At 44.3% G+C, this 21,602-nt stretch overlaps 1 protein-coding gene across 1 annotated transcript in view; it reads left to right on the top strand.

The window, feature by feature from the left end:
- Positions 1 to 21,602, top strand: part of LOC306926549 (adenylate cyclase type 1-like) — a gene marked incomplete at both ends in the record, with an annotated part of 60,015 nt that overhangs the window by 25,422 nt on the left and 12,991 nt on the right. Inside the window, 10 exon segments of the mRNA XM_079505904.1 lie at positions 4,394 to 4,521; positions 7,868 to 8,030; positions 9,212 to 9,349; positions 9,635 to 9,790; positions 11,941 to 12,132; positions 14,925 to 15,022; positions 15,739 to 15,823; positions 16,659 to 16,748; positions 19,790 to 20,061; positions 21,321 to 21,447. Of these exon segments, the coding sequence (XP_079362030.1) occupies positions 4,394 to 4,521; positions 7,868 to 8,030; positions 9,212 to 9,349; positions 9,635 to 9,790; positions 11,941 to 12,132; positions 14,925 to 15,022; positions 15,739 to 15,823; positions 16,659 to 16,748; positions 19,790 to 20,061; positions 21,321 to 21,447 (1,449 nt within the window).

The raw sequence follows: 21,602 nt of genomic DNA, 5'->3' as shown, positions 1-21,602 counted from the left end.
CCCTAGGGGTCCCCGGACCCCACTTTGGGAACCACTGTCCTAGCACACAGCCACGCATGCACGTGACACATGGCGTGCGCACCACTGTCAGTCAGAAGGTGCAGCCTCCATGGATGAGCTTTGAGATGGACAGACAGGCGATCTGAGCTGTTACTTCAACTTTATACATGCTCAACGTGTACAGAAACCATGTGCATGTATTGATTGTTGGAAATGGAGACCTACTGTAGCTGTGTTTGTGTTTTGCTTTGTATTGATTTCCTCCGGGTGCATTGGTGTGCGTGTGCATGTGTGTGTGTGTGTGTGTGTGTGTGTGTGTGTGTGTGTGTGTGTGTGTGTGTGTGTGTGTGTGTGCGTGTGTGTGGCACGTGCCCTCATGATTCAATTCAATTACGATTCACCAGGTAACGATTTGATTTGATTCTATATTCTACGATCTAGATGATTCACACTTTTCTATATTACTGCACAACATAACATGGCAATCTTTATCAGTTCCATACGGCTTGATCTATCTTCAGACCAAGACTTCATCACTTCTCGTCACTTTTTAATCATTGGCTGTCCTTTAAGGTTTAAGCCAATTGGGAGACTTTCCCATATGACTTTCCCATACTCTGAACGGCGGTGATGTGCCATCACGTCCTCCCAGGCTATGACATGGTACTTTTTCGCCCCTTCTTCTTCTCTTTATTTCTGCCATGGAAAATAACGACATGATGGGAACAATGCACAAAAACGAACATTTCACCCACTTCTTTACTTCTGTAAACCTGTAACCTGGCCCAGCCAGCGTGATTTCTGGTCTAGAGGGGCGTGTGCCGCTGGGATCACGGCAGTGGATCCCATTGGTTTACCGATCTGAGCGCCCGAGAACACTGACGATACCACATTTGGAGCAACGCCCCTCTGCACTGTAGTTCACTCCCACTCCTAGACCAGGAAATGTGTCTCGCTTTCCCAGGCGTTTCTTTTTCTTCTGAAAACGAAACGCCTGTGGTCTCCGAGGCTGGAGGCTGGCTCTCCGAGCCTGTGATTTGACAAGTTCTGACAACAAAGCTGATTCTGCATGGCCAAATCACGGTTCATTGCTGAGTCGATTATTTTTGACACCACTAGTACGTGTGTCCCAGCAGTGAGGGTTTTTTGTTTTTTCATACATGCGTGTACGTAAATGTTTGACATGTCATACACATGCACGTCTACTTCATCTGCACTGTGACATACAGTTGATGATAGATATCTAAACAGGGGTATGTGAATCATACTTGCTCATATACATAATTCTCACTTGGTTCATACAGATTGAATTATCATCATACTGGATCAGAGATCAGAATGTGGAGGCGTTTTGGACTGATAACTCTCTTAGTTGCCAAGAGACCCAAAATGTATTACATTTGTTATTCTTTATTATATACAGTATATACAGTATATATATTTACTGTATATTAATACAGTATTAAATTAATCAATCAATCAAACAAAAAAACTTCAAATATAATAAGTCCCTCACATTTGTATGTAAATTACATCCTGCACATAATTATAGATTCATTAAAACTGAACTCCTCTGACTGGGGAAGGAGTCTGGCAGATAGGTGGATATCATTGCTCTGAGTCTAATCATCATTCATAACAATGTGAAAGAAAATATTTAAAAAGAAGGAAAAGGGATATATGATTTCTGGACAATCAGAATATTGTGTAATGTTTCCTGTGGTATCATTAAAATTATATTATTACTAGAACATAAAAACATTTCAAAAAGGTTGCAAGACCCGGAGATCTCCGTCAATGTTTTCAAGGTATTTTCAAAAGCAAGTACTTTAACAAAGAACACATTTGACAACTTTCACTTTGAGTTGAGTATTATTTGACCATGTCCATGAGTATTTATACTACGTTATGTATCGTTGACTCAAGTACTGGAGTTGAGTACTTTGTCCTCCACTGACAGTAATAACTCAGTGTTTGGCAAAATGTGTTGTGTGGATGACTGGATGTCATTTCCAATCAGCTGACTAGGTGTGCACATGTGCAGTGAATCATGAAGCATCAAATTATATTTAGCAAAAACCTAAAATGTGACAAAGGCACTCTTGTGGAAAATTGTAAAAAACAAAGGCATTTTTTTAAAATAGCTATTGCCTGACAAAAGTTAGAGGCATCACATTCCGGCAAAAGGCTTTAGTCACCCTGATGAAGACCTTTTGCGGCAACACGTTGGTTCATTTATTTTTAGTTTTATATTTATTTTGTCAACCTTTCACTAAAGAGCAACTCGTTTAGATTTTTCACTCATCCGCTTGAAAGTGGTGTCTCTCTGTGTTTCCTCTTCAAATGTTATTGAGAGCTACGAGTGAGCTGTACTTGTGAGGAGGCCTGCTTTCCATTGACTATGTTAATTCCCTGTAGCCTTATGAATGGATCCGTATGAACATCTGAACTCTGTTTGAACAGGGTAATTGCATCATTTATATCATCGGATGCAGGTCTCTCTGAACCTTTTTCGGATGCTCCTGCACCCCTAGATGTTTTAACAAGAAGGTTTGGACAGTGTGATTGGCCAAAACGTGTGTGATTTGTTTAGTGTAGTTTTGTTTCTGCATTCAGTTTCTTCTTTCTGCCACCAGCAAAAGCTGTAATCATTTTGAAGAGACATTAATTGGCTGAGGAGAGCCGACTTCCAGGAAGTACCAACACCTCTGAACTCCCTCTCAGTGATCATGCATAAACAAGAATCGATGAACATCAATTAATTACCAGCTGCCTTATTATATCTGCAGAATTGTTCTTTGAAATGTAAATATCTGTGTCTATGTGTATCTGTGTGTGTGGAAACAACAGGATCTGCAGCCACACGCACGCACGCACGCACGCATGCACGCACGCACACACACACACACAGTGTCCCTCTGGGCTTTGCTGTCTGTAGTGTGCAGAGTAATATAGGGCTAAAGTGTAAATGTCATGTAAAATAGCCTATCTACAAGCTCGTAAAGAATTGTCAATAAGTCAGTTATTGTTACTACTTTAGTTCTTATATTTGTACTTTAGTAGTGGGACTTTCTGTAGTGGGCTTTTCTGTCTGTAGTGTGCAGAGTCTCCACATGCATTCGCATCGCGCACGTCGTTGATGCGTGCCGTTTATTTTCCATATGTGTTGTTGCTTGCTATCGCTGGCTCTTCATGCCGTTCACTTCACGTTGATGCGTGTATAGTGTGCAGAGTGTGCACATGCATTCACTCGTTGATGCGTGTCGTTTATTTTCCATATGTGTTGTTGCTTTCTGTCGTCAATGTTACTCTTCTTGGCGTTGACGTTGATGCGTGCGGTTTATGTTCCACATGCCTATGGTTGCTGGCGTCAATTTCCACATGGCTAGTGTTGGCGCGTGTGTATGTTTTCTCTTCGCTATGTTGTGGTCCCATTGGCCAGAGACGAGGCAGCCGTGTTAGGCTGGAGCTGTCCCATCCCATTGACCAGAGGCAGCCAATCAGGACTATGCATTCAGTATGACTAGGTCCTCCGTTGGTCGTCTACATTTCATGAGCGATGTTTAACCAGCAGCTAAAGCAGCTGGTAAAAAACATGACAAATTGGATCACATCGGAATGATATGATAGGGCGGCTGTGGCTCAGGAGGTAGAGCAGGTCGTCCAATGATCCCTGGATCGGTGGTTCGAATCCCGGCTCCTCCTGTCCACATCTCGAAGTGTCCTTGGGCAAGACACTGAACCCTACATTGCCTCCAATGAGTCGGCCGGTGTGAGCTTGCCATGCACCATTGGTGTGTGAATGTGGGAAGTGAGGACGCTGGCGTCGACTGTTCGCCGCTTCACCTCCAAATGTATAAATTAACCATTGTAAAGCGCTTTGAGCGCTATAAAAATGCAATTCATTATTATTATTATTATTATATCCAGGTGTCAGTGGTTCCAGACCTACGTATAGCGAGCTACAGTTAATGCTATCGGCGGATTCATTGATCAGTGCATATAGGCCGAACTGTCTTCTCTTTAATAATCCAACTGAACAGTCCAACTTCCTTTGGTTAGGCAAATAACTACAAAATGTTCTGCCGCTGCGCCTCTGAGATGTCCTGACTAGCTCAAGTACTTTATCTACTGTAATTGGTCAGAAGTTGTCAATTGGCATGTCCGTCCGACCTTATTTTTCTGTTGGCTATTGTTCAAAATTCGCAATGTTCGGTATGACTCTCTGTAAAGTATGCCACCACCTTCTGACTCTCTCTTTTTGTTTGTTAATTGTGTGTGTGTGTGTGTGTGTGTGTGTGTGTGTGTGTGTGTGTGTGTGTGTGTGTGTGTGTGTGTGTGTGTGTGTGTGTGTGTGTGTGTGTGTGTGTGCGCGTGTGCGCGTGTGTCTCAGGAGAACCACTGCAGACGTATTAAGATCCTGGGTGATTGCTACTACTGTGTGTCAGGGCTGACCCAGCCCAAGGCAGACCATGCTCACTGCTGTGTGGAGATGGGCCTGGACATGATTGACACCATAGCGTGAGTGACCTGCACCCGTTATACATGCACCCAGACAAACTCACACACACACACACACACACACACACACACACACACACACACACACACACACACACACACACACACACACACACACACACACACACACACACACACACACACACACACACACACGTGTGCGTTCGAGTTCGAGTTGCAACCCGATAGGCACAGAATAGTAAATCATGTTCTGGCGAGAGAGCGTTTGCCATTCAAAGTGGATACTGACCAATCACAGCGCATCCTTGCACAAGTGCACTGGCCAATCACAGTGCGTGCTTACTCAAACGCGAACACTGTTCTGCTGTATTTGTGAGCATAGTCAACTGATTTCCATTGGTTACGCAAAATACACACTATAGTACATTCACCCACCCTCTGTGATGCAACACAAGTTTGTAGATATATTTTTGCTATTTATTTTCAAAGTTTAAAAGTGTAAATTTAAGTGATTCAAACCTAGTGACCAATCCAAACCTATATTTTTCATGTAATGCGTGAAATACTTAATAGTTGATCTATTAACGTCATGGACTCAAAGCAGAAGTACAACTTAATGAAGCCGTGTAACTTCGTCCAGAAAATGCAGGCAGCCAGGCATACAGTCTTAATACAGTGAAAAATCACCCTTCACAAATAGCCGCCGCTTCGGTGCAGCACACACGCACGCACGCACGCACGCACGCACGCACGCACGCACGCACGCACGCACGCACGCACGCACGCACGCACGCACGCACGCACGCACGCACGCACGCACGCACGCACACACACACACAGGCACTATAGCTGGATGTGCTGCGTGAGCGTTTGGCCTGTCATGTTGTGTTCCTGAGCTGTTCTGTATGAACGGATGTGGCCGCCGTGGAAGCGCTTTATCTCTCAGGACAGGTGTGTGCACGCGCAGTCGCGCACACACACACACACACACACACACACACACACACACACACACACACACACACACACACACACACACACACACACACACACACACACACACACACACACACACACATCCCTCTGCAGGTGACATCGCTGCCTCAGACTGACGGACACACATGTCTTCTCTCCTCTCCTCCCCACCTTCCTTCTGCCTTCGTCTCTCTCTCTCTCAATTCAATTTCAATTCTCTTTCTCTCTCTCTCTCTCTCTCTCTCTCTCTCTCTTGCTCTCTCTCTCCCTGCTCTGTTTGTCTCATCTCCCGCTGTTTGATGAGAGGCTTTGTACAGTGATTTACTGGAGAAGAGAGGCTTTAGAAAAAAATCCAGCTTCATCTCCTCCAAGCGTAGCTGCAAGAGAGGGCACACACACACACACACACACACACACACACACACACACACACACACACACACACACACACACACACACACACACACACACACACACACACACACACACACACACACACACACGTGCACGATCAGGCATGCATGAAGAATCAGAATCAGAATCAGACTCATCTTTATTGTCACATCAGCGTGCAGGCCCATGATATACCGTATACTGTATATATACAGTACATTAACAAGACACATTGGTACAAGTGCACAGACACAACCACATATAGTAGGCTATACTATACAGGAGTTCTGGCGAGGAGGAGCCTCTTTTTTATTTCTATTTTATATACAATCACTCACTCACTCAAGCCTATAGTCTAAACGTGTGGCCACAGAGAGGCTATACAACGCGGTGGAGAAGATCTCAGGTGGAGAGCTATATTTAGCTCTTTCTAATGGAACAGGCAGGTTGGGGCTGTCTCACCGACACTGGTGGGAAGTAACTAAGCACATTTACTCAATTACCGGTACTGTAAATAAGTACTTTTTTTAGGTACTTTTACTTTACTTGAGTGTGTCCATTTTTCAATACTGTACAACTCAGATATCTCAGAGGTAATTATTATTTTTCCCTCTCCGACGTCTTCAGTCACTATAGTTACTGTAGGCCTACTTTCCAGATTTAGATTATATATTTAATACAAAGCATACAGCCACTTTAATATAGCCTAAGCCCTATTTTAACCACTTGAGCCCTAGGGTCGCTGTTCTTGGACGAACATATGACACGTCACACGTCATTGTTTTATTTATTTAATTGTTTTCATCTCTATTCAACCAGGGGCCTATATTTCACGAAACTTGGATTAGAGATTAAACCGGGATTTAACAGATATCCTGGTTTAATATATCCTGGATCAGCGATTAACAAATTTCATTAAAACTGGTTAATCTTGCCAGATTAATTTAGGCAGTTAACCTGGACATGTTGAGGCTTGATTCGGTTTCATGAAAGCAATGCCACACTAGTTACCATGGAAACTAATGCTGTGGATTTAGCCTCAATAGCCTGCTCCGGACCAGGCTAACAGCCAGGTTTAACCTAATCCTGATGTCTTTACTGTTCATTAAGCAGTCAATCTGTTCACAAACCAATGGTTTTTCCACATTTATTCAATTATTATGGGTTTACAGTATGTTGCCTTATTTTTATCGGTCTTCACCCACTTCACCAAAGGTAGCTCCCTCAGGGGAGGGAGTTATGGCCAAATATCACAATGCTACAATAATATCATTATGTTTACAATATTAAGAATTATATGACGATTTCATTATGAAGTTTTACGTTAAGAGTGGTTAAATGTAGACTATATTTTTGGGGTAGTTAATCATTCAGTCTATCCACTATTGTATTTTCTCTCTTTTATTACAGCAGCAGTATTTCTTTTAGAAGCTTAAGTCCTTGTATCAGTAAGCCTGTGGAATAGATTAGTAAAGATACTGTACTGAGATATACAGAACCTGGTTTTGTCTTAAATCCAAGTTTTGTGAAAAAGGCCCCAGGCAAAGCAAGAATAACAACACATTACAACTTCAGCCTGGTAAAAGGCAAGGCCTCTTGAGTGAGAGGGGAAAGGGGGATAAAATAAATAAACAACAATAAAAAAAAAAACACAAAGCATTCAAAGCAATCATTTAGTGGAAGAATGTCAATGCCCCTACGATCGGCTTTTGGCTGAGGACTTTAACGACCAGTTTGGCACATGAACTAACGTATGTAATTAGGAAGAAACCTGCTGTATTCTATAAGATATGGGAGAAGTTCTTGGACTTCATTAAGCGAGGTGATATTGAAGATTCATTTTTTTTGTGTTGTTGTTGTATAAAACCTTTTTAAAAAACCTGTAACAGGTTTTTTTTTAAAAGCAATCATTTAGAAAATGTAATGTTGACATTGATGTCCACCGCAAGCCAACATGGCGATGACCCCTGTTCCCATGTTTGAGACATGCTCCTGTTCTTATGGCCCCCCCCTGCAGGTCAGTGGTGGAGGCGACTGAGGTGGACCTCAACATGCGCGTGGGGCTGCACACGGGCCGAGTGCTGTGCGGCGTGCTGGGCCTGAGGAAGTGGCAGTACGACGTGTGGTCCAACGACGTCACACTGGCCAACGTGATGGAGGCAGGCGGCCTGCCGGGGTCAGTACGATCCGCCTCCTCGCACCCTTACAACAATGTTTCTCTCTTTTTGTTTTGTGTTCAATATCAATTTAGCCGATAATGATACCAATGTTTGTTTAGTAATTGGTGTTAGTATTCCCCCCTGTTGTGCCAGGGAAACAAATACATCTGAAATAACTGTTAAGTATAAGCAGAAACACAATATAATTGCCTTGATGCAAGTAACATTAACAAGTGTCAACACGTGTCAGCTGGACAGTGACACACCTCAGCTGTGCTGAACTGAAAGTGACTGGAGTTAGTTAAACAAAAGCCCTTGAATATGACATGATATATGTTTATTGTGATTATGGTAAACTTACATATAGCTTTCAATCACAAACACCATGGAGTAAAAACTCCTGTAACTTTAACCAGCAAAATAAAACAATTACCGATACCGATATTTACAGATAATGGCAAATATTGTTTATGCGGCCGATATATCGGTGTAGCCCTAATCTTTTTTATTTTGAAGACTTTCCAGTTTCATATGCATGATTAGGCCACGGACCCCCAAAACTCTGAGAGTTTAAAAATGGAACCAAACACACACTGATCACAGCCAAACAAATCCGGGGATTGATCAGAAAAGGTGACAGTGTCGTTCAAATGTAGCAAAAACAGCAGATCTCCAAGCTCACAACTTGTAGACCGTAAGCTTGAATGGTAAGTCTGTCTGTGGGGTTTATAAATATGTATCCAATGAAACAAGACCAAAAACTCGTTACTGAAAAGTAACGGTTTTGTGTCTTCAAGGTGTCAGCGCCGACATCGACATTATGGAATGAATACATTTTGAGACACACGTACAGGTCATAATGATTTATGAGTTCTGAGGCACACACATCATAATGATTTATGTCACCTAATACAAATCTAGGGAAATGTCCACATTTGCATTAATATAATAGTTTCTGAAGCCTTAACTCCTTAATACTCCATCCACACTATAGCAGCGACAAAAAACGACACCAATCTGCCTTTTCTGCCCCCCTCATAACCACTGTTTTCTGTCTCCCCCACCTGTGTGTGTGTGTGCGTGCGTGCGTGTGTGTGTGTGTGTGTGTGTGTGTGTGTGTGTGTGTGTGTGTGTGTGTGTGTGTGTGTGTGTGTGTGTGTGTGTGTGTGCGTGCCTGTGTGTGTGTGTGTGTTTGCAGTAAGGTGCACATCACCAGGACCACTCTGGAGTGTCTAAATGGAGACTATGAGGTGGAGCCAGGCTTTGGCCACGAGAGGCATGCCTTCCTTCAGAAGCATCAAATAGAGACGTTCTTTATTGTGCCATCTCACAGACGCAAGGTGAGAATCAGAATCACTTTCATTGTACACATCACAGGTTTACTTTACAGGTGTAAGGAAGTGGGTGAAAATATTTTTGTCCAAGCCTCACCATTCATACTTTTTAAAACGGAAAGGAAAATAACTGGTCAAAAGTCAAATTTGAGATCTGTCCATTTATCATGGCAGGTATGTACATGAGGTTAGACATAAGGTGAATTATGTTCCTGAGCTCCATCAGATTCTTTGCTTTCAGTCTCCAGTAAATACGTCGTTTGTCCCTCTTCTCTGTGTTCATTTCTCCAGATTTTCCCAGGGCTGATACTGTCAGACATCAAGCCGGCCAAAAGGATGAAGTTTAAGACGGTGTGCTATTTGCTGGTGCAGCTCATGCACTGTCGCAAGATGTTCAAGGCTGAGATCCCCTTCTCCAACGTCTTGACCTGCGAGGACGACGACAAGGTGTGTGTCGGAAATGCCGATACGATAAAAATACGAGCATGAATGAATCGGTCCTGTGAGGGCAATTTTCCTGGTCATCACAAGATAAATGGTTGTTGTATACGGTAGTTCAAAAGGAATTCAGGTTAGAGTTTATAAAGTTCTGATGTCCTCACAATTAGTACAAACATGTATATTGATCCAAGCTGGAACATAATCATTTGATTCCAATCATGCTCTGAGAATACAGTGAATGCTTTTAAGATGTTGAAGTACTAGTCCTGATCCAGAAACGTGTGGGAACAAACCACTGGAGTATAGATGAATAGTGTGGTAACTAGATTGAGGTGTGGTCCTGCTCCTGACATTCTGCTATTAGCTCCAATTGATGCTGATGATTCATTATGAGATGAAACAACACAAGATAAGACAACATTTGAATAACCAGTAGCCAACTTGTTGAAAGTAAATATGTATACAAATATAGAGGGTACTAACCATTGTGCATGGCCAATATACCAGTAAAACTTTGTAACTATAAATGCATTGTAGTTTGATCTTTGTGCGTGTGCGTCTGATTGCGCGTGTGTGCGTGCGTGCGTGCGTGCGTGCGTGTGTGTTCAATGCTTGCGTATTTCTGTAAAGTATAGGGATATCCTTTTAATGGGTTAGTACATTGTCATACATGTCCAATGCTGATGTAGTGAAATCCCGTTTGATCTCCTAATCTCTCTCTCTCACTCTCTCATTCTCTCCCACACACACACACACACACACACACACACACACACACACACACACACACACACACACACACACACACACACACACACACACACACACACACACACACACACACACTGATCTACACTAATCTGGATTTCTAGATTTCTTGTGTAAGCGTACTGATTCATTCTATGCCTCTGTTATGGACATTAGTATAAAAGGAAGCTTGTGCCACAGATATATACTATATATTGCGATATTTCATATCTATTTGTGCATCTGTGTGCATGTGCGTGCGTGCGCTTTGCGTGCACTTTGCGTGCACTTTGCGTGCGTGCGTGCGTGCGTGCGTGCGTGCGTGCGTGAGTGTAAACCAGTGGTGAGTCAGAGATGAGTCAGAGTTGTGGTGGTGGCATAGCTGAGCTCTTCAGAAATAGCCCGGTAGACCGTTGGAGTGGGGCCAGTCATTAACAGCCTCCTTTGTCATCACTTCTAATGCTATTAGTTACAGTGCTTGCCTGCTGTATTCATGTTTCCTAAACTTTCTAAAGCTTGCAAATGCTTCTGGCCCGGCGTCCACAATAACCCGGCCACTGCTGGGTACCGAAACCTGAACCTGGTCAATGCGACGCCAGCGCAATAATCACGGAAATGCCGGGCAAGCTGATAACAAACAACATGAGTGGACATGTAACGTCATTTGAACTTTCGACACTGTTTCATCAACTCCAATAAGATTGACAATGTATTGACAGAGTGTGTGGGAGCCAGCTATAAACAGTTTGCCTGCCCACCGCCTGCAGAGGTTGTGGGAACTGGGAACCACCGTGGCCTATCCGGCTTCCTCGAGTGTCTATTATGGACACAATGTAGCCTGGAAAGCAAACGAATCTGCCATTGCAAATAATTGCACCGCTCAGTTGTGATTGGATTTCACTCCCTCCGAAGTAGTGAGGGACCAACCAACCAGGGTCCAGCATACAAATATGGGGCGGGTTTATCACCCGAGGCATTCTTTTTTATCCGCCCCTTGGAAATGCATTTTCCACACAGAGGGCAGTATTATGCGTGTCTTAAGTACCAGGTCTTATGACTTAACTTAAGACCTGGAGGCGTGGTCAGCTGTTAGCTGTAGAATAGCCAAATGGCATTGATCACGCCTCCAGGTCTTAAGTTAAGTAATAAGACCTGGTACTTAAGATACACATAATACTGCCCAGAGATTCCAGACTAATATCTACGCAGTGATATTTTTGAAAATCTCCGGCGTTCTCTGTGTCTACACGGCCCTGTTTACAAAAATCTCTCCGTCCACATGACAATGTAGTTAAAGTGACGTAGCCAGCCAAAAACTCTTTGTCTTATGTCTATAGAATCCCTCGTGAACCAAATGGTTCACTGTTTGCTGATTGAGGTTGTGTGGTCTTTTTCTTGGCGGCCGACAGAGGAGGGCCCTGCGGAACGCGCCAGAGAAGATGAGGAACCGAACGTCGTTCTCGGCCGGCACTGTGCAGCTCCCGCCGGGGACCCGGGTCAACCGCTACATCGGCCGGCTCATCGAGGCCCGGCAGACGGAGGGGACGTCGGAATTCAACGTTGTCACCCTGTCCTACAGAAACAGAGACAGGGAGCGCACGGTGAGGATTGAGGACACGCCTCTGCAAATATGCACATACGCAGGCGTGCACACGCATGCACAGACGCACAAAAATAGGAGGGGACCGCATAAGGACTTGAGGGTTTAAGTGATTGAATACTTCGTGACTCCATCCTCTGCTTTTTCTTCCTCTCTCTTTGTCTCTCTCGCATTACTCTTACACGTAGTACGACACATGCGTGCGTGCGTGCGTGCGTGCGTGCGTGCGTGCGTGCGTGCGGAACCCACCCACTGTCTCAGTAGGTGGGTACAGCTAATGATTTGGGAGCATCTGAGTTTACACACGTGATATCTTTCTCCTGTGTGAGCGTGGGTAGAGATATAAAGAAGACACAACTGGGAAATTGTGCGTGCGTGCGTGCGTGCGTGCGTGCGTGCGTGCGTGCGTGCGTGCGTGCGTGGCCTTAGGTGCATCATGAGCATGCCAAACCAAATGCTCAATTATGCTTTAATTGTCACATATTTAACTTCTCGGGGGAAATTCACATTGGCACCAGTAACTAAGTATGATGATGAAACGATTAGCTTGGCAACATGGAGAGAATGAGGTAGGCACTAGAAGGCAGACCAGACGTTCACATTGGTCTCATCCGACTGACTCAGTGCCGCAGCACGGCAGCGGGCACAAAATGATCTGCTCCATCGTTTAAGGCGTAGTGCCTTATTCGTGCTCAACATCTGTATGGATCCTTACCAGGATCCATCTGAGGGCCCTATTTATGCATGTATTTCCAGGTCTCATGCGGTAATGAAGTCATAACGCCACCATCTTATGTTCAATTGCTATTTTACAAGTAGCGCTGAACGCAAACACTTAAGGCTTAAGTCTAAGCTTCTTTAACTACTGGGGAAGTGTTCATATGTTAATTAAGGGTGCTATGCAGTATCTGCTATTTTAACCCTTGACTTAACGAGACATGGTCAGGACCACATCCTAAACGCAAAAATAAATCTTTGGTTGTAGGACACCCTGGCAGTTTAACTCGGCCACACTCTATTCTCAAGTGATTTAATTGTTAATTGTTAATCTGTGAAGTTAGTTAGTTTATTATCAATATATTGACATTCCCATATATGGGCTAAATATTGATGCCATCAGGGATCTATATGAGCATAACAGGGATTGTATTTGCGCATCGTCTGGGAATGCCCATATATGAACCTTTTTCTTTTCTTTTTTCTATTTCTTAATACAGCATAGCTGAGAAGCAGGAGTTAAACTATTATCTGTTGTCATGTCAGATGTAGATTTGCTGGCTCCCAGGCCATGACGTGATGTCACGATGCGTGACCATATATGGAGGCGTGACTGACTGATGGGAAATGCACAGTTTCATATAAACTGCCCGACTTGTGGTCGCAATAATTGTAATATAATTACCAGTAAGACGCCCTGAGGGCGAGAAGAGTGCATGCATCCGCCTGGCAGACTGCTGGGCGAGCGCTGGCGCTTTGACATGGGGGGTCAGACCAACATATGGAATGAATTATGTACTGGCCATTTGGCCATATATGGAGCGTGTCTTGAGTGTACAGGATTTGATGAGGTCAGATCATATGGAATATATGGAATGTCAGAACAGGTCAGCTCCATATGCATATCTAAGGGTGGCAGTGGGGGCAGTGTCTTGAGTGTACAGGGTCTGGCCATATATGGAGCGTGTCTTGAGTGTGGGTTTGATGAGGTCAGATCAAGTTCAACATATGGAATATCAGAACAGGTCAGCTCCATATATGGAGATATAAGGGTGGCAGCGGGGGAAGTGTCTTGCTGCGGCTGCACTAATAACGAATAATAGTATCAGTCAAAAGGGAGCCATCGAAGAGGATGGACAGGTGGGAGTGGATCAACATATGGAATGTCAGAACAGGTCAGCTCCATATATGGAGATGTAAGGGCTTGAGGTTTGAGGTCAGATGTAGAGTTGCTGGCCGGCTCCATATATGCAGATCTAGGTGATGATCCAGTCTTCTCCATGTATGGATATCCAGGGATTGATGAGGTCAGTGTCAGGATCTTCATATATGGAGACGGCTATATATGGAGCGTGTCACGAGGCGTGACAGACTGACGACCATATATGGTGCCGTGACTCTGACAGATTGTCACTGACAGATTCTGCAGGTTTGTATCCACATCCATATCACTGTCAGGACAATGGGAGGAGTTGCTAAAGCTTGCTTTCTACTTGGTTGCACATTGTAGGTGTGAGACACCGTGACCAGCAAGCATATACGTAAAAATCACACCCGTGTGAACTGAGTGGTGTAAGGTATTATATAGCCTGATCAGCTCTGACGTAATGAAATCAGCTCTGACGTAATGAAATCACACCCGGGTGAACTGGGTGACCGTAGCAACCATGCTCATTTTTTCTGCACAGACTAACAAAGCCAGTTGTAGGAGTGGTTTACACCACTCAAAAATCAGGTGTAACGGAAACAGCCTTCATCATAGCTCATTGTCCGTTCTCTCTCTCTCTCTCTCTCTCTCTCTCTCTCTCTCTCTCTCTCTCTCTCTCTCTCTCTCTCTCTCACTCTCTCTCGCTCTCTCTCACTCTCTGACTGAGTTGAAAGCTTGCAAAACCAAAAACCCAAAACATATTTATATTCTGTATCTTTGTATTGTGTAGTTGATTGATTGTGGAGTGATTTGGATAGATTTTCTGTAACTAAATGAGCTGATTTGGAAAGTTGTGGTTTTAATAAAGAGCTTTTAAAAATCAAATCTCTCTCTCTCTCTCTCTCTCTCTCTCTCTATCTCTCTGTCAGTATCACCGGGTGGACGATGATCATTTCATCAGTGCAGTGGTTCTGTCTCTGATCCTTGCTACACTGTTTGGCCTTGTCTATCTGTTAATGATCCCACAGTAAGTGCAAAGACACATGCGCATGTACATGTGCGCACGCACGCACGCACGCACGCACGCACGCACGCACGCACGCACGCACGCACACATGGTTTGTTCATTTGTGTGATGGAAAATAATTGGTATAAGGTATCAAGGGCTCTATTTTCATGCTAAACCCCTTATCCCTAAACTACTTTGCCTTTTTTTTTTTTACTATTTTGAAAAACATTATTGAATAGTTAAAATAGCCAATCTACGAGCTCACAACGTGTCGATGTAGATCGACTAGTTGAACTATTAAAAAATCACACCCGTGTGAACTGAGTGGTGCAACTCCCCTCCCCCCTCTCTCTCTCTCTCTCATTAGCAGGCAACAGTGCAGCACTATCTCTCTCTCTCTCTGTTTCTGGCACAACAGCGCCCCTACTGGTACTCATACACAAACATAGGTTAACACATAGGTTAACACGGACATTGCTGTTCCTTGGAGTGGTTGCACCACTCAAAAATATTTTCAAAATAGTAAAAAAAAGTAGTAGGATAAGGGGTTTAGCAAGGACGAAAATAGAGCCCTAAATGTATAGAGAAACAATTAGAACAGAGGTTGCATATTCCGAGTTACGTTTGGAAATTCTGCTCTCTCTCTCTCTCTCTCTCTCTCTCTCTCTCTCTCTCTCTCTCTCTCTCTCTCTCTCTCTCTCTGTGTCTCTCTCTCATCTGCCCTCCTTCCCCAGGGGGATGTTTGTGCTGCTGCTGCTGGTGCTGTGTGTGTGCTTCCATGTGGCCTGCATCATGTACTTGCACCTCACCAGGGTTCAGGTAGGACTGCCCCTACTCTCTCTATTGACCCAAAAGATAAATTAGCTGTTTGCCCAGCACCCAAGCTTCTACAAACTTGGGAGCCGTCGCTTAGCGCCACGTTGTGAGCTTTCAATTGTTCATGATATTTCTGGGGAAAATATTAATTAAAAAATTAATTCATTTTTGGGAATGTTAATAATAATAATAATTTAAAACCAATTGTAGGAAACAAAAACTAAGGGGACCTATAACAATGTGTCCGCGACCCACAAATGTGTCCCGGGCCGGCCCACTGTTTGGGAAACAGTGCTCCATACTGCTATACAGCACAAACTGTCATATGTTGTTGGCTTGTCGCATCTTCACTGCCACCGATGCAAGCAAGTAAGCAATGAAAGGTCATTAGAACACCTGTGTTTCACTCATTTTGCTTATGACCCCTTTTTCTCCCCACTTTAAATCGCTCGCTTGCTGGTAGTCAGAACGAGGACTTATTCTTTTTTTATTTGGTGAAGGCTAGACCCTTGTTAATCCCGCGGGTGAAATCCAGTTTGAGCTTTCAGGGGGTGTCTTGGTCAGGGACACTTAAACACGTAGGCAGGGAGGCGAACCGGTGACCTTCTGATTACCAGACAGACTCTAGCTACTCAGCTCAGCTACGCTCCCTCTCCTGAACTAATGAAGCTTTCGGGATAGCTTTGAGGTAGATAAACAGGTGATTCGATTAATGAGCCCTTCCTTGCAACCCTCCAACCCCCCCACCCCCCACGCGTGCGCGAGCACACACACACACACACACACACACACACACACACACGGTCTGCCTCCACACTGTTGTTCTGTGCTCTTTCAGTGTCATCCAGGCTGTCTCAACATTCAGATCCGCACCGTACTCTGCGTCATCCTAGTCCTGCTTACGTACTCTGTTGCTCAGGCCTGTGTGGTAAGTGTGTACACATTATGCAAGGCAAGGCCAATTTGTAATTTGTTTGTATTGTATGTCAACAACAAGGCAGTCCAAAGAGCTTTGCATAAAATGACGCATTGAGATACTATGACTGCAAAATCCTGAGGGTTATGAGTGTGCGCAAAGGTAACCAAATGGACCCGTAAAGGTATGTTCACACCAAACGCAGAGATATTCAAGCGGCACGTTTACATACAAAGTTAACGCAAAGACACATTGAACGGTGCGTGCGACGTGAACCAGGCAACGCGAGTCTCCGCTCCATCTGCGACATTCGCTTCACCATTTGCACCTTGACAGCCAATCAGCGTTGATGTTGTTCTTTAGGACAGGGGTTCTCAACGTTTTTGGCCGGGGACCCCCGGAAATGCTTTGGCAATGTCTCGGGACCCCCGCCCCGCCCCCTCCCGACCCCCAATATAAATTGACTGCTACAATAACCTTAAACCATTTTGGGCGGGAACCCCTTTTGGTGTTTTAAGCATTGTTATAATTTAGCTATTGAAAAATAGCAGATCTACAAGCTCATAGCGCGCCACCGAGTGGCACGCTACGAGCTTGTAGGTCTGCTATTTTTGAAAAATCGTGAAAAAAAAAAAAAATATATATTTTTTTTGAAAATATTTTGGGGACCCCCTAAAATAATTTGGCGACCCCCCCGAGGGGTCGCGACCCACGGGTTGAGAACCCCTGCTTTAGGACAGTGGTTCCCAAACTTTTTCATGTCAAGGACCCCCAAATTGACACTAATCAGCCTGCGGACCCCCATTTGAAAATATATGCCAGGGACCTCCGTAAGAGAAGATTTGTTTACGGCTCTAGCAGTGATTCTCAACCCATTTAATTCCAAGAACCCTCAGTTCGACATGCATTAGGCTACGGACCCCCCCATTTAATGACATTTCTATCTCTGGGACCCCCAATTTTTATTGTAAAATCAAAGTTAATTTAACTCTGAGAGTGTACAAATGGAACCAAATGGAACCAAATGGACCCATAAGGGTCCATTTGATTCCAAACTATCATTTAGCTGGGGACCCCCTGGAACTCCCTCAAGGACCCCTGGGGGTCCCCGGACCCCAATTTGGGAACCACTGCTTTAGGATATGATGTTATGCTACCCTGAAGACAGCCAGTGATTCCTCCAGCTCCAAACGGCTGGGAAGCCAGCAACATGGGAATGATAGCACAAGCCCATGCACAGGCACAGGAACTGATTTTGCTGCTCATAAACAATATAGTAATATAGCAGGAATGTATTTGCACTAGTTATAGGTGAGACATAATAGGACTGTAGATGGGGGATACTTGGCACTCGTCCCTGATTGATTGTCGGTCAGAACAATAGACTGGACCACCTACAGTTGACGGACTTTACTGACTTTTTAGTGACAGTCTGGTCTGAAATAGAAACCAACACAAACACAGATGTTCCCACAATCATAAGCAACACTGTACAAAACTATAATAAATTAACACATAGTACCAGTAAGACGCCTGAGGGCGAGAAGCATCCGCCTCGTTGACGGCAGATTGCTGGGCGAGCGCTGGCTCTTTGGCATGGGGGATCAGATCAACATGGAATGAATTCTGTATTGGCCATATATATGGAGCGTGTCTTGAGTGTACAGAGTTTGATGAGGTCAGATTAACATATGGAATGTCAGAACAGGTTAGCTCCATACAGTATATGGAGATCTAAGGGTGGTAGTGAGTGACATATCAATATCAATATGTCCAAGAAGGCCCTGCAGCCTGGCTGTTAAGGGACTGGTTGTGAATGTGCTATAGGGAAATCATCATTGTCATGGCTTTTCTTACACTAGTAATGAGTGGGTGGCTCTTAAAAGAGCTGTTTTTGTAAGAGTGTAAACTAACACTGGTAAGCGCTGCCTGGAAGGCCCTGTGAACATTCCCCATCTGTTTTATGTGCCGGCTGCTAATAACAATAAATAAAAAACAAGCTCCCGAATTGGTGTTTTAGTCAACACACTGCATTGTATGAGCGGGGAGCTTGAACGATTGATATATTCTAGTCATGAAATACAACACGTAGTTGCTTAATCTTTCTTATTTTCACACACCACTGCTAGGTTAAAACTTAGAATCTAGTACTGTTAACATAGCACTGTACTGTATGTGTACAATTCAATTCAATTCAATGATGAGGTGATTAGTTGAAGACGCCAATGAACACTCCAGGAGGGGCAAGCTCATATTGCGACCTACGACCTACGTCGCGACCTATGCGTTTTAGGTTGCGACCTACATGGTTTAGGCCGCAACCTAAAGCTTTAGGTCGCAACCTAAAGTGCGTAGGTCGCGCTGCCATTCTGATTAATAGCAGTGCTTCATATGCTGTTCGATTAAGTTTTCTGTCAAAAGTTTACCTCTGTATATAGCCTGCTTTCTGTTCGATGTCTCCAAGTTTTCTGTGTATCAATTATAATTTGTCGGATCACGTTGTATAACTTTAGGTTGAGACCTAAAACACATAGGTCGCGACGTAGGTCATAGGTCGCGAGATGAGCTTGCTGTCTCTCCACTTTTGTCCCCCCAAGTGCAACACCCAGGGACCGATTCATGCGCCTATAAAGATGTTTTCTTGTCCAGTGTGAACACAGCTTGGGGACTGCGCAATTAGTCCGAAATCCCGTTACTCCGACTACGTGGCCGGTTAAGACTCACCCCGTGGCCTCCGCGTGTGGTTATGGTTAGGGTTTGGGGATATATTATCACTATTTTTCGACCGTGGTCGAGATCGTGGATTTCACAATTTCACGCCAGACTTCCCAGTCCTTCATTGCCATCTCCAGTTCCTGCTTACTTGGGGATATATAGGGTTAGTACTAATGGGTCGGACTGATGAGCGGTCGGAACAATGACACTTTACCCACAGCTTTAGGGTCCATTTGGTTACATGTTCACACTCAGAATCAGTCTTTATTGTTACACATAATGGATGAATTACCGACTGAGAATCTCACTGTTACATCCTGTCGTCATCCTTGTGCCAGGTGGGCTGTGTACCTTGGACGAGAGCGGTCGCCAACTCCGCCCGCTCCTCGGAGACGGTGGCCGTGGGTACGGCAGGCGGTCCGGCCAATGGCACGGCGGCAGAGTGGGTGTGTGCCAACGTGGCATACGCCCTCCTGTCCTGCGTGGCCGGGACCCTCACCATCGTACCTTACCTCCATGTCTCCTCACTCCCCAAGATCATCTTGCTCCTCCTTCTGTCCGCCAGCTACACGGTCGTCATGGAGGCCAGCGGCTATCGACAAGCGGTGGGGTGAGGGGACCCCGGATGTGCATGCGTGCGTGCGTGTGTGCGTGTGTGTGTGTGTGTGTGTGTGTGTGTGTGTGTGTGTGTGTGTGTGTGTGTGTGTGTGTGTGTGTGTGTGTACATGTACTCAATTACTGTACTTTACGATAATATTTTCCAATTTTATATATATTTCTGTATTTTATTTTTTACTTTTACTTTTTTAACACTCAGAGACAAAAAAATCACTTTTACTCCACTACATTTATTTGGGGAAAAAAAAGTTTTACTTGTAACTGAGTATTCCTATTTCCTACAATGCAATATTGATACTTTTGCTTAAGTTAAAAATGTGAGTACTTTTTCCAGTGTGTGTGTGTGTGTGTGTGTGTGTGTGTGTGTGTGTGCGTGTGTGTGTGCGTGTGTGTGCGTGTGTGCGTGCGTGCGTGTGTGCGTGCGTGTGTGGGTTCGATTAGCTGGGGGAGGAAACATCTGCCTCAGATGTTTTCGCCCGTTGTTTAGTAAAAAGGAATATAGGAGTGGTTCTCAACCTTTTTGAGAGTTGAGGCATTCAATTTAGTTTGGCTCGATTCCACAGATAAACATATTTTGTCAGGGTGCAGGACCCAATTGCAAAACAGACAGTCAAGAGGCAGAGCAGGTCAAATGCATGGTGATTTACTGTCCAAAAACACAGGAATGAATGGAGGAGAATACACGGAACCTAGGAGAACACAACTAGGACTGAACACTAACAATAGGCCAGAAATTACAGAAATTAACATATTAAAAATTGAAATTGTTCAGAAACGTACTACTACGTAGATACCATCGAAAAGAAACACAGCACACAATAATGTGTTATATGTCTTCTGTAATTTTCCACACGTTTACAAAATTTCATTCAGAAATAGTGTTTATTAATGAGCTGGTCACCCGGCTTGAATGCACTGAGACTCCGACGGCGAATCTGCCGTCTGGAATTGCGTGATAGCGAAAATGAAGTCGGTGTCTTTACCTTCTTCATATACCTTGAGACAAGACAGGTAACAGTAACTAGGTAAAACAGGAAACACTAGGACATCACTACATAATAAAGGTATACAAATCGACGATCGAATAGAACAGACAGATCATCATGACATATTTTTTAATAATAATCAAAGATTTTAAAATAGCAGATCAGCAATTTTCAAAATCCCACAGGTTGAGAACATTGTTTGAACAAATCAAACCCTATACATGTGTGTACTCACTGTACTGTGATTGTGTTTTCTCTCCTCCAGAGGTGGATTCCTCCACACACAGGGTTATGATCCAGTCTTAGCTGTCATATTATTCACTGTAGCCCTGGCTCTGCACTCCAGACAGCTCGACCTCAAACTACGGCTGGACTACCTCTGGGCCACTCAGGTGTCTATGAGATGTGCATGCGGGCGTGTGAGCATGCATGAAGCATGCATAAAGACGTGTGTGTGTGTGTGTGTGTGTGTGTGTGTGTGTGTGTGTGTGTGTGTGTGTGTGTGTGTGTGTGTGTGTGTGTGTGTGTGTGTGTGTGTGTGCGTGCG

The sequence above is a fragment of the Electrona antarctica genome (genome assembly GCF_951216825.1).
Source record: "Electrona antarctica genome assembly, chromosome: 7".
Lineage (NCBI taxonomy): Eukaryota > Metazoa > Chordata > Actinopteri > Myctophiformes > Myctophidae > Electrona > Electrona antarctica.
Note: the sequence above shows the minus strand (reverse complement) of the source record. Positions and strands in the feature narration are given on the sequence as shown.